At 50.0% G+C, this 12,247-nt stretch overlaps 1 protein-coding gene across 5 annotated transcripts; it reads left to right on the forward strand.

The window, feature by feature from the left end:
• The first annotated feature begins 501 nt into the window (after positions 1–501).
• On the forward strand, positions 502–11,775 carry CXCR2 (C-X-C motif chemokine receptor 2). Of its 5 annotated transcripts, none has more exons than XM_020288205.2 (3): positions 502–832; positions 3,539–3,583; positions 9,567–11,775. In XM_020288205.2, exon 3 carries the CDS (start codon positions 9,592–9,594, stop codon positions 10,669–10,671), a length of 1,080 nt encoding a protein of 359 aa, XP_020143794.2. In that variant the 5' UTR covers positions 502–832; positions 3,539–3,583; positions 9,567–9,591; the 3' UTR covers positions 10,672–11,775. The 5 variants fall into 5 exon arrangements, with proteins under 5 accessions (XP_020143794.2, XP_075862052.1, XP_012595761.3 ...); XM_076005937.1 differs by lacking the exon at positions 3,539–3,583 and adding an exon at positions 6,519–6,706; XM_012740307.3 differs by lacking the exon at positions 3,539–3,583.
• The last annotated feature ends 472 nt before the right edge of the window (positions 11,776–12,247 follow it).

Below are 12,247 nucleotides of genomic sequence, written 5' to 3' on the forward strand. Positions count from 1 at the left end.
AGTGCGTACTGGGTTTAGCAACCCAGAGGTCGTTGGGAACCTTGGTGCAGCCTCAGTGGCGCGTAGGAAGGAAGCCAGTTGCAGGGTCTTTGCTGAACAGCGCAGGGAGGTGAGGAAGTGGAGAGAGCAACCGCTAACTCCCCTTTTAATAAGTTTGCCTGCAAAAGGAGAACACGGCAGAGTAGAGGCTGAAGGGTCTTAGGACAGAGAGGGAGGGTGATAACGACATAGCAAGGTCGGGCGGAGGGGAAAGAGCCCATTGAGGGACAGAGGAGACAGAAGGCAGGATCCTCTAGGACCAGAGAGGCAGCGGGTCGCACAGCCGGGTTGGGGGGGTGGGGGGGATGCACCGGAAACAGAAGGAGGGATGCTTCTCATCCTGACCCTGGAAGGAAGGAAGAAACTGTGCGTGCAAGTGCAGGCAAGTCTCTCGGCGGCAGGGGGCTAGGATGCCTGCTTCTTCCTTGTTAATAAAAGAGGTGCGGGTTCAAAACGCTGAGTCGGAAGGTGGACAGGCAAACCTCCACCTTCAGACTAGCAGGCTCCTCCAGAAGCCATTAGACAGAAAGGCGTGAAAACCCCAGAGCTCAAGCCCGCGTCATCAGGTGGGACCTCGGCTTGGGGTCAGAGTCGCAGGACAGACCTAGTTGTTCCTCCGAGGGGACACCTCCCCCTGGATTTCCCTCTCAGCCCGGGTAGAAGTTTCGACACGTCTGCTTCACTTTTTTCCTGCCGGAGAGCCCTGACCGCCACCAAGCCTTGGGTCACACACAGCGTGGACAGCAGCGGCCACTCTAATCACAGCAGCAGCTGTCGCAGCGACAGCAGGCAGGTGAGCTGTCCAGTCTGAAAGGCTGGAGTCATATTCCTGATGGAAGGGATCTGGAAACTTCAGCCTCCTCTGAGGCTTCTGAGAACGGGGGTGATAAATTGCAGAGCCTTAGAGCTGAAGGCAACTACGTTTTCACCTAGACGGTGCTGTACAAAAGAACTCTCTGCAATGATGGAAATGTTCCAGATCTGACTGTCCGATATGGTAACCACTACTCACAGGTAGCTCCTGAGCACTTGAAATGTGGCTGGTGCAACTGAAGAATTGAATTCTTATTTTATTTTTTTCAGCATATTATGGGGGTACAAATGTTAAGGTTGTGTATATTGCCCTTGCCCCCCTCCTCCCTTATTTTATTTTAATTAATTTAAATGTAAATAGCTACTTGTGGCTAGTGGCTACCATTCTGAACAGGACAGACTTAGAACAATCTCCTCGTTTTCCAAAGGAGCACACCAAGGCCCAGAGAGAAATGGTTTGTTCAAGCTCACCCTGACCATCAACAGCAGAGCCAGAATTGGAAGCTAGTTTTGATGTTTTTGTTTTTTTGTTTGTTATTTTTGTTGTCTCACTCTGTCACCCAGGCTAGAGTGCTGTGGCACTAGCCTAGCTCACAGGAACCTCAAACTCCTGGGCTCAAGCAATCCTCTTGCCTCAGCCTCCCAAGTAGCTGGGATTACAGGCTCGCACAACCACGCCCAGCTAATTTTTCTATTTTTTTAGTAGAGATGGGGTCTCGATCTTCCTCAGGCTGGTCTCGAACTCCTGAGTTTAAGTGATCCTCTCTACTTGACCTCCCAGAGTGCTAGATTACAGGCGTGAGCCACCCCACCCAGCCTGGAAGCCAGTTGTGTATTCCCTCCACCACACGCATGCATGCGATGGGTTCAGTGGAAATTAAATAAACGTAATAAACATCAAGGATTGGGCCCACTGGGAAATGTCAAACCTGGGTCCCCCTCTCTGCAGCCTTTGTCTCTGGCTGTCAGGGACAGACAGGTGCCTAACAGAGCTCTGAAACCTGAGGCTGAGATCCAGCTCCTTGTCATGGTGGACAGAAGGTAGAATTTTGAGAGCAGATTTTTCTAAAAGTTTTTAAACTTCTTAAAACTTAGTTCAGCTGTGTCACCGTAGGTAAGTTGCTTAACCTCTCAAGAGACCTCGTTTCCTCATCCAGAAAGTGCATACTTCATGAGGTCGATGTGAGGATTAATTGACACAAATTCCGAAAAGCACTTTGCCCAGAAACGAGAAGCTAGTAAGCCCTCAACACTGCAGCTGGTATGACGATTGCTATCCGGGTCGAAGTGAAGTAGGATGTACATCCAAGTCAGTCTTGAGAGCACACTGACTGCTTTCCCTCGACTGTGGGCGCAGTGGGAGATACAGCGTCATTGGGCGATAAACTATTCTAATAATAATGATCACAACAATAAAAGCTAGCATTGTGCTCTACGTGTATCCTAAGCACTTTACAGGTAATTCCTCATTTCGTCCTAACCACAAACCAGTGAGTTGGATTCTGTTATTGGCCCCATTTTACAGACGAGTAAACTGAAACTCAGAAAGGAAAAGTCCTTGCCTGGAGTTGCTCAACCAGCTCTGCTCTCACCTGCCTGTGTGTGTAATGACCCTCTGTCTGGTTTTAGCATCCACTGGCCAGGTGGCCTTGCATTCTTCCCCAACATGTGAAAGAGAGGTGACAAATACTGAGGAACAGTTGGACTCAAAGGTTCTGTCCTTGGGGTAGGGAGGCAGGTTAAGTGAGGCAGGTTTCGGAGTGCTCTCAGGCCCTGGGATGCCTCTAGCAAGAGATAGTGTAAGTGGTGGAGGAGACTGAGGCATTGATCACTGGGGTGGGGGCTTGGGAAGGAGCTGAATTAGTGTTTGTGGCTCTACCTCTATTAATCCTCTCATTTGTAATCAAGAGCAAATGTGACACTTTTAAGGTCACTCAATACTGTTTTTAAAAATGTGTTTGGACTTGGGTGGGATCTCCACTTTTTTCAAAAGTTTTTCTTGCTAAATTAGAGGGTCTTGGCTCCATGGGTGGTAGCTGCCACAGCGGTGGGGTCCTCACACCCAATGCCAAGTGTATAAGCCAAGAAAGAACAGCAAGGCCCTAAGATGGGCTTGTGCTCAAAGCAGATGGTCGGGGAGTGAGGTGGAAGACGAGAAAGGTAGGAATGGCTTGTGGGACAGGGAGGCTAGAGATGAGAGGCATTAGGACCAGGGAAGAAAGCCACCAGACCACCAGCAGCGTAAGCTCCAGGTCTTTTGTCGCAGTGAGCTGCTACCTGGCCACATGAAAGCCATTCAGGACCCTCAGTGCTGCGGAACAGTAGGGCAGGGAAGCCTGAGGCAGCTGCAGCGTGGCGAGACTCAGGGTGGCCGAAGGTGCCAGGGGCTGTGAGGTCACAGCAAAGATGAGAGGAATCCGTGTGGCAATCCACTTCCTTAGGGCCTCAGTTTCTTCACCTGTAAAATGGAAAGACTGGCTAGAAAACCCCACAGGTCCCTTCCCAATATAAACTCTAGGAATCTATAAAATGAGTACGCATCCAAGAGCTGACCTGGGAATTAATTATTCAAAGCCATCAAAAGCATCCTGCACCCTAAGGAACTCCACCCCTGAATTGAGTAACCTAATCCACCACTCACTTCCTCCACTGTGTTCTCACCACCACTCCCTTCCATTGGTCACAGCTGCCCTCCTGAAGGTGTCGTGCAGGTGAAAAACCCAGCACCCTGGTAAGTCTTGGAACACTGACCCTTCCCACCACCTAGTCTGTGTCTGTTGTCTGTTCCCCTGGGCACCCAGCCTGCACTTATCCCAGGCAGCTGTCTCCACCCTCGGTGGGCCCCTCACCTCCACCCTCACCCCCAGTCTCTTCATTCTCTTGCTTTAGGCTTCCCTGTCCCCAAAGGGGGAGCCTCTGCCCCTCCTCCCCACGGCCTTCTGCAACAACCACTCAGGGCAGCTTCCCTTGGCCCTGTGGCCTCCCCAGACTCAGCCAGGCCCCCAGACTCAGACAGCCCCCAGACTCAGACAGCCCCCCAGACTCAGCCATGCCCCCAGACTCAGCCAGGCCCCCAGACTCAGCCAGGCCCACAGATTCAGACAGCCCCCCAGACTCACCCAGCTCCCCAGACTCAGACAGGCCTCAGATTCAGCCAGCCCCCCAGACTCAGCCAGGCCCCCAGACTCACCCAGCTCCCCAGACTCAGCCAGGCCCCAGACTCAGACAGCCCCCCAGACTCAGCCAGGCCCCCAGACTCAGACAGGCCCCAGATTCAGCCAGCCCCCAGACTCAGACAGGCCCCCAGACTCAGCCAGGCCCCCAGACTCAGACAGCCCCCCAGACTCAGCCAGGCCCCCAGACTCAGACAGCCCCCAGACTCAGCCAGGCCCCCAGACTCAGACAGCCCCCCAGACTCAGACAGCCCCCCAGACTCAGCCAGGCCCCCAGACTCAGACAGCCCCCAGACTCAGCCAGCCCCCCAGACTCAGCCAGGCCCCCAGACTCAGACAGCCCCCCAGACTCAGCCAGCCCCCTGGACTCAGCCAGGCCCCCAGACTCAGCCAGGCCCCCAGACTCCGCCAGGCCCCCTGACTCAGCCAGGCCCCCAGACTCAGCCAGGCCCCCAGACTCAGACAGCCCCCCAGACTCAGCCAGGCCCCCTGACTCAGCCAGGCCCCCAGACTCAGACAGCCCCCCAGACTCAGACAGGCCCCCTGACTCAGCCAGGCCCCCTGACTCAGCCAGGCCCCCAGAATCAGCCAGGCCCCCAGACTCAGACAGCCCCCCAGACTCAGCCAGGCCCCCTGACTCAGCCAGGCCCCCGGACTCAGCCAGGCCCCCTGACTCAGCCAGCCCCCCAGACTCAGCCAGGCCCCCAGACTCAGACAGCCCCCCAGACTCAGCCAGGCCCCCCAGACTCAGCCAGGCCCCCAGACTCAGCCAGGCCCCCAGACTCAGCCAGGCCCCCTGACTCAGCCAGGCCCCAGACTCAGCCAGGCCCCCAGACTCAGACAGCCCCCCAGACTCAGCCAGGCCCCCTGACTCAGCCATGCCCCCAGACTCAGCCAGGCCCCCAGACTCAGCCAGGCCCCCTGACTCAGCCAGCCCCCCAGACTCAGCCAGCCCTCCTTGCTTGGGCTGGAATGGGGCCTGAAGAGGAGCCACACACTGTTGACTCCCCACTCCCTATGCTAAATGCAAATATTTGGGGATTGTATGTATAAAGAGAAGGGATACTGGGATTGTATTAAAGTGACTGTTTGAAATTGTTGTTGTTAAAAAGATTGCCTTAAATGTTTGGGATCTTGTAAATGCCCCTCTCTATATAGCATTTTCATGTAATAAGATAGAATTCATCCCACTCATGGAATTTCTGAGCTACCGTGAGTCACTCAGGGGCTGGCATTTTTCCCGCATCAAGGAAGCTCCCACTGGGTCTCATGACTGACTACATGGCTGGGTGGGCAGTAGGAGCCAGTTCAAAGGTGATCGGTTTATCCTTCCTGCAAGAGCCATTTCTTTCATCCTGGGCCTCAGGCAGCAAAAGAAAACACTGCACAGAGCTTCGAACGTGAGTGCACTATATACAAGCTGACTTGATAGCTCAAGAACTTAGTTTAAAATTATGTTTAATATATGAAATGTGGCTTGTTTGGTTTTTGTTTTTGGTTTTTTTTTAAGAAGTAGGGCTATGTGGGCATGGTGGCTCACTCCTGTAATCCTAGCATTCTGGGAGGCCGAGGCAGGGCAGATCGTTTAAGCTCAGGAGTTCGAGACCAGCCTGAGCAAGAGCGAGACCCCTGTCTCTACTAAAAATAGAAATAAATTAGCTGGACAACGTAAAATATATAGAAAAAATTAGCTAGGCATGGTGGCACGTGCCTGTAGTCCCAGCTACTCCGGAGGCTGAGGCAGGAGGATTGCTTGAGCCCAGGAGTTTGAGGTTGCTGTGAGCTAGGCTGATGCTACAGCACTCTAGCCCGGGCAACAGAGTGAGATTCTGTCTCAAAAAAAAAAAAAAGAAGTAGGGCTATGAACTGAAAATAATACAAGTGGAGCCCTTTACAGCTAGTTGGAATCCTGACCACATATTGGCCCTGTAATCACAGACTGGCCGCTAAACAGGGCTGATCATGTCTATTTGTAATGAGCGAGGGAGATCATGTAGCTGTGAGGCACAGAGTGGACCTCAGATGTGTCATCTCCCTTCCCGTCTTAGTCTGTCCTCTCTGTAAATTGATACATTTTAAAAATAAGGCCAGGCACAGTGGCTCAAGCCTGTAATCCTAGCACTCTGGGAGGTCAAGGAAAGACGATGGCTTGAGCTCAGGAGTTTGAGACCAGCCTCAGCAAGAGCGAGAGCCCTGTCTCTACTAAAAATAGAAAAACTTAGCTGGATGTGGTGGCTGCTTGGGAGGCTGAGGCAGGAGGATTGCTTGGGCCCAGGAGTTTGAGGTTGCTGTAAGCCAGGCTGACGCCACGGCACTCACTCTAACCTGGGCAACAGAGTGAGACTCTGTCTCAAGAAAAGAAAAATGAACAAACATCAACAAGGAACATCCCTACGCCTGCCCCAAGGACTGGGGGTCATTGGTCTGTCCTCGTTCTCTATTGTTTCTCTACCTTCTGTCCTGACGGGCATGTTCTCCCTCTGGAACTTCCAGCTGCCCCCGATGCCTGGGGGCGTGAGCTCACCCAGACACCTCCAGCCCAGCCAGCTAAGCAGGGGGTTATCCAGAATGAGGATTTTCCCGTGAAACGGCCGCCCCCACCGATGCTCATATATGCCAAGTTCTGCTCTCTAAGGGCACAGGCTCTCTGCCCGCACGAGGCCCTGCATCTGCTCTCAAAGGTGGGTCTTCTCTCAGGTCATTTGTTCCTTAAGAGCATCGGCTCTCAGAGGTGGCCCACCCTTGATCTCATGACTTCACTGGACGTAAACCCCAGGCCTTTCTGAGCAAACTTGATCTTGAACTTGGGACTGCAGAGCCAGCGACTTCTTTCAGGTCTTACCAACCACACTGGCCAGGCTGGCTGTTCCACCTGGCTCTCACACTACCTCCCGGGCTCCTGGCCAGGCAGGGCCCCACCCTCATCACCATATCCCTCTAGGTTCACCGACTGATCTAATCTTCTCTACCTGTATTCTTGGCATGGTGGGAGAGTTATTTATCTGGCCCCAATCACTTTGGGGAGAAAGTAGTACCTTCTCAGGAAGGTGAAGGCTAAGAATTCTATCACTCTTGGAGGAAAGGGGCATTATTTTCCCAATTTCTCTTAATCCTATTCAGCTTTGTTCTTTGCTAGATATGATTGACAATAACAGAGACTGCCTTCTGCTAAAGAGAAAATCTTCATTGGACTTTTGTTGTTGTTTTAATATTTGTATTTGCTTTGCAAGGCTGTGCATCCTTTGGTTAATCTTTTTTTTTTAATTACGACATAAGTCCCACACCACAAAAGCTACTCATTGAAAGTGTGTAATTCAGTGGGTTTTTTTTGTTTTGTTTTGTTTTTGAGACAGAGTCTTGCTTTGTTGTCCATGCTAGAGTGAGTGCCGAATGCTGTGGCGTCAGCCTAGCTCACAGCAACCTCAAACTCCTACACTCAAGCAATCCTGCTGCCTCAGCCTCCCGAGTAGCTGGGACTACAGACATGCGCCACTATGCCCGGCTAATTTTTTCTATATATATTAGTTGGCCAATTAATTTCTTTCTATTTATAGTAGAGATGGGGGTCTCGCCCTTGCTCAGGCTGGTTTCGAACTCCTGACCTCGAGCAATCTGCCCGCCTCGGCCTCCCAGAGTGCTAGGATTACAGGCGTGAGCCACCGCGCCCGGCCTTCAGTGGGTTTTAGTATACTGTACAACCATAGCCACTAATTCCAGAACACTTTCATCAACTCAAAGAGAAACTCTGGGCTTATTAACCTTCCTCCCTCTCTCCAGCCCCTGGTAACCACTAACCTACTTTCTGTCTCTACCAATTTACCTATTCTGGTCATTTCACATACATGGAACCATGTAGGATGAAGGCTATTGTGTCCAGCTTTTTCACTTAGAATAACGTTTTCAAGGCCCACCCATGTGATATTGTGTATCAGTACCTCATTCTTTCTTAGGGCTGAATAATATTCCATTCTATGTAAACACAGTCATGTGTTGCTTAACAATGGGGATGCATCCAATAAATGTGTCGTTAAGCAATGTTCTTGTTGTGCAAGCATCGTAGAACATACTTAGAACCTAGATGGATAGCCTACCACACACCTAGGCTGTACGGTATGGCCTATTGCTCCTAGGCTACAAACCTGAACAGCATGTTGCTGTCCTGAATACCGCAGGCAACTGTAACATGATGGTAAGTATTCATGTATCTAAACATATCTACTCGTATAAAAGGTAGAGTAAACAGTGAGATAGTGTTGTGCTGGCATAGGACAAGGCAAATGGATCAGTGTCACAGAAGACTTCAAAAAGGATTCTGTATCAAGGGGAATTCAGTATACGATAAAGTAGCATTTAAAAGTAGTAGGACAGGGCCGGGCGTGGTGGCTCACGCCTGTAATCCTAGCACTTTGGGAGGCCGAGGCGGGCGGATTACTCAAGGTCAGGAGTTCAAAACCAGCCTGAGCAAGACCCCGTCTCTACCAAAAATAGAAATAAATTAATTGACCAACTAAAAATATATATACAAAAAATTAGCCGGGCATGGTGGCGCATGCCTGTAGTCCCAGCTACTCGGGAGGCTGAGGCAGGAGGATCGCTGAGCCCTGGAGATTGAGATTGCTGTAAGCCAGGCTGACGCCACGGCACTCACTCTAGCCTGGGCAACAAAGTGAGACTCTGTCTCAAAAAAAAAAAGTAGTAGGACAAACTTTCAGTATAAGATGAATAAATTCTGGGGATCTAAAATAAAAATAAAATAAAAGGTAGAGTAAAAATACAGCATTATAATCCTATAAGACCACTGTCATATATTCAGTCTATCATTGACCAAAACCTCATTATGCTGCACATGACTGTGCCTCAATTTGTTGATCCATTCATCAGTGGATACACATTTGGGTTGTTTCTACTTTCTAAAAAGTGGAAACGGTCATCATATTATGAAGAATGCTGCTATGAGCATTCATGTACAAGTTTTTGTGTGGACATACATTTTCACTCCTGTTGGGTATACACCTAGGATAGGAATTGCAGGGTCATATAGTACCTCTGTGTTTAAATGTTTTAAGCAATTGCCAAACTATTTTCCACAACAGCTACACCATTTTGCATTCCCACCAGCAGTGTATTAGGGTTCCGATTTCTTCACATCTTCATCAATGTTGTTATTGTCCATTGTGTTTTCAGTATGCACAGCCTGGTGGCTGTGCAGTGGTTCCTGAGCGATGCAAGCAGGACCCCGTGTCCGGTAGGGATTACCCAAAGGGAACTTTCTACAAAGTCTTGGGTGATGGCCGTGTCACACAAAATGCTATGAACCTCTTTCCGATATTGAAAACAACTACAGTATTGTCATAAAGTTTACCTTTTATCACTAAACTTTTCTCATAACATTAGTGCCCGTACCACTTATACATTTGAAGTGAAAGTTACTTCTATGTAATACACAAACCAACACAAGTTACCCTATCCCAGTTTCTTGGGTGGACGGGAAAGATCCTGGGCAGGATTTATTGTGCAATCACTCTCATCTCTCTTCTCTAGGCCAGGATTTAAATTTGTCTCAACAATGGAAGATGTTAACTGGGAGGACTTCAACTTTGAAGATTTCTTCGATGGAGAGTTTAGTAATTACAGTTACAGCACTGACCTGCCCAATATTCTACCAGATTCTACCCCATGCCGGCCAGAATCCCTGGAAATCAACAAGCATGCTGTCGTCGTCATCTATGTCCTGGTGTTCCTGCTGAGCCTGCTGGGAAACTCCCTGGTGATGCTGGTCATCTTGTACAGCCGCGTCGGCCGCTCTGTCACCGACGTCTACCTGCTGAACCTGGCCATGGCCGACCTGCTCTTCGCCCTGACCTTGCCCATCTGGGCCGCCTCCAAGGTGAACGGCTGGATTTTTGGCACAGCCCCGTGCAAGCTGGTGTCGCTCCTGAAGGAAGTCAACTTCTACAGTGGAATCCTCCTGCTGGCCTGCATCAGCGTGGACCGCTACATGGCCATTGTCCACGCCACACGTGCTCTCACCCAGAAGCGCCACTTGGTCAAGTTCATATGTCTGGGCATGTGGGCCCTGTCCCTGTGCTTATCCCTCCCCGTCATAATTTTCCGAAAGGCCATGTACCCGCCCACCTCCGGCCCAGTCTGCTATGAGGACATGGGCAACAGCACAGCCACGTGGCGGATGGTGCTTCGGATCCTGCCCCAGACCTTCGGCTTTGTCCTGCCCCTGCTGGTCATGCTGTTCTGCTACGGATTCACGCTGCGCACGCTGCTTAAGGCCCACATGGGGCAGAAGCACCGGGCCATGCGGGTCATCTTTGCTGTGGTCCTCGTCTTCCTGCTCTGCTGGCTGCCCTACCACCTGGTCCTGCTGGCAGACACCCTCATGAGGACCCAGGTGATCTCGGAGACCTGTGAGCGCCGCCACGACATTGACCGGGCCCTGGATGCCACCGAGATTCTGGGCTTCTTCCACAGCTGCCTCAACCCCGTCATCTACGCTTTCATTGGCCAAAAGTTTCGCCATGGACTCCTCAAGATCCTGGCCACCCATGGCCTGATCAGCAAGGAGCTCTTGCCCAAGGACAGCAGGCCTTCCTTTGCTGGCTCTTCCTCAGGGAACACGTCCACTACCCTCTGACAACCTGCCTCAGTGCGGCCCCTCGGGGTTCCGCCCTCCCCCTCAGTGTCCCATTCCAAGCCCCAAATCCACAGGCTATTCATGGTGTGAGTGTCACTGCAGCCCCTATTGTGGTTACAGGAAGGGGCAGAGGCCACGTCCTTGCCAGGCCCCTACTCTGTGGTTTGGGAAGTCTGCCCTGGTGCCCACTTCTTGCCATTATCACTGGGCCAGTGCTAGAGCTCTGTCCATCCTGCCACTGGCCACAGCACTCTGCTTTCTAAGAAGTGCCCATCAAAGCCACAGTGAGAAGCCACATCACATTCATTAGGATGGCTCTTATCAAAAGAGAAAAAAAAAACATGAAATAGCAAGTGTAGAGAAATGAAACTCTTGTCCATAGCTAGTAGGAATGTAAAATGATGCAGTCACTGTGGGAAACAGTATGGCAACTTTCCTCAAAACATTTATTGTAGAATTACCACATGATTCAGCAATTCCACTGGGACTATACCCACAAGAATTTAAAGCAAGGACTGGAACAGATGTTTGTATACCCATGTTCATAGCACTATTATTTACAAGAGCCAAAAGGTGCAGATAACTCAAATGTTCATCAATGAATGAATGGATAAACAAAATATGATATATACACACAATGAAATATCATTCAAGAAAAATGAGGATATGAACAATATGCCCAGAAGATTGAGGCAGAGATTGAGTTGCACTTCTGGGAACTCTGTTATATTTATCCCTATCTCTTCTAATCTCCATCTTTCCATCTCTCTCTCTTAAAAAGGAATGAATTACTGATGCATGTTACAACGTGGATGAACCTTCAAAATATTATTCTAAGTGAAATGAACCAGACATAAATGGAAAAATGTTGTATGATTCTGCTCATAAGAAGTACTTAGAACAGTCAAATTCACAGAGACAGAAAGTGGAATTGTGTTTCCCAGGGTTGGGGTCAGTGGAGAATGGGGAATTATTGTTAAAAGGGTACAGAGTTTATGTTTTGGATGATGAAAATGTTCTGCATATGAACAGTTGTGATAGCTATACAACATGGTAAAAGTACTTAGTGGTCCTAAACCATACAATTAAAAATCATTAACTTGGTAAAGTTTGTAATATGGATTTTTTACCTCAATTAAAAAAAAACCTGGGCCTCAAAAGGGACTTTAACCACTGAAGCAATGCAAAAACCAACTACCTAGGCCGGGCGCGGTGGCTCACGCCTGTAATCCTAGCACTCTGGGAGGCCGAGGCGGGCGGATTGCTCGAGGTCAGGAGTTCGAAACCAGCCTGAGCAAGAGTGAGACCCCGTCTCTACTATAAATAGAAAGAAATTAATTGGCCAACTAATATATATAAAAAAAAAAAAATTAGCCGGGCATGGTGGTGAATGCCTGTAGTCCCAGCTACTTGGGAGGCTGAGGCAGGAGGATTGCTTGAGCCAGGAGTTTGAGGTTGCTGTGAGCTAGGCTGACGCCACGGCACTCACTCTAGCCTGGGCAACAAAGCGAGACTCTGTCTCAAAAAAAAAAAAAAAAAAAAAAAAAAAAAACCAACTACCTATAATTTCATGTTA

Source organism: Microcebus murinus, chromosome 8 (assembly GCF_040939455.1).
Source record: "Microcebus murinus isolate Inina chromosome 8, M.murinus_Inina_mat1.0, whole genome shotgun sequence".
Lineage (NCBI taxonomy): Eukaryota > Metazoa > Chordata > Mammalia > Primates > Cheirogaleidae > Microcebus > Microcebus murinus.

Coding starts and splice junctions, on each gene's coding strand:
- CXCR2 (XM_076005936.1), top strand. CDS start 5,295: ATGACTGACTACATGGCTGGGTGGGCAGTAGGAGCCAGTTCAAAGGTG. Junction 5,426..9,566: donor CACTGCACAGAGCTTCGAAC/GTGAGTGCACTA, acceptor TCTCTTCTCTAG/GCCAGGATTTAAATTTGTCT.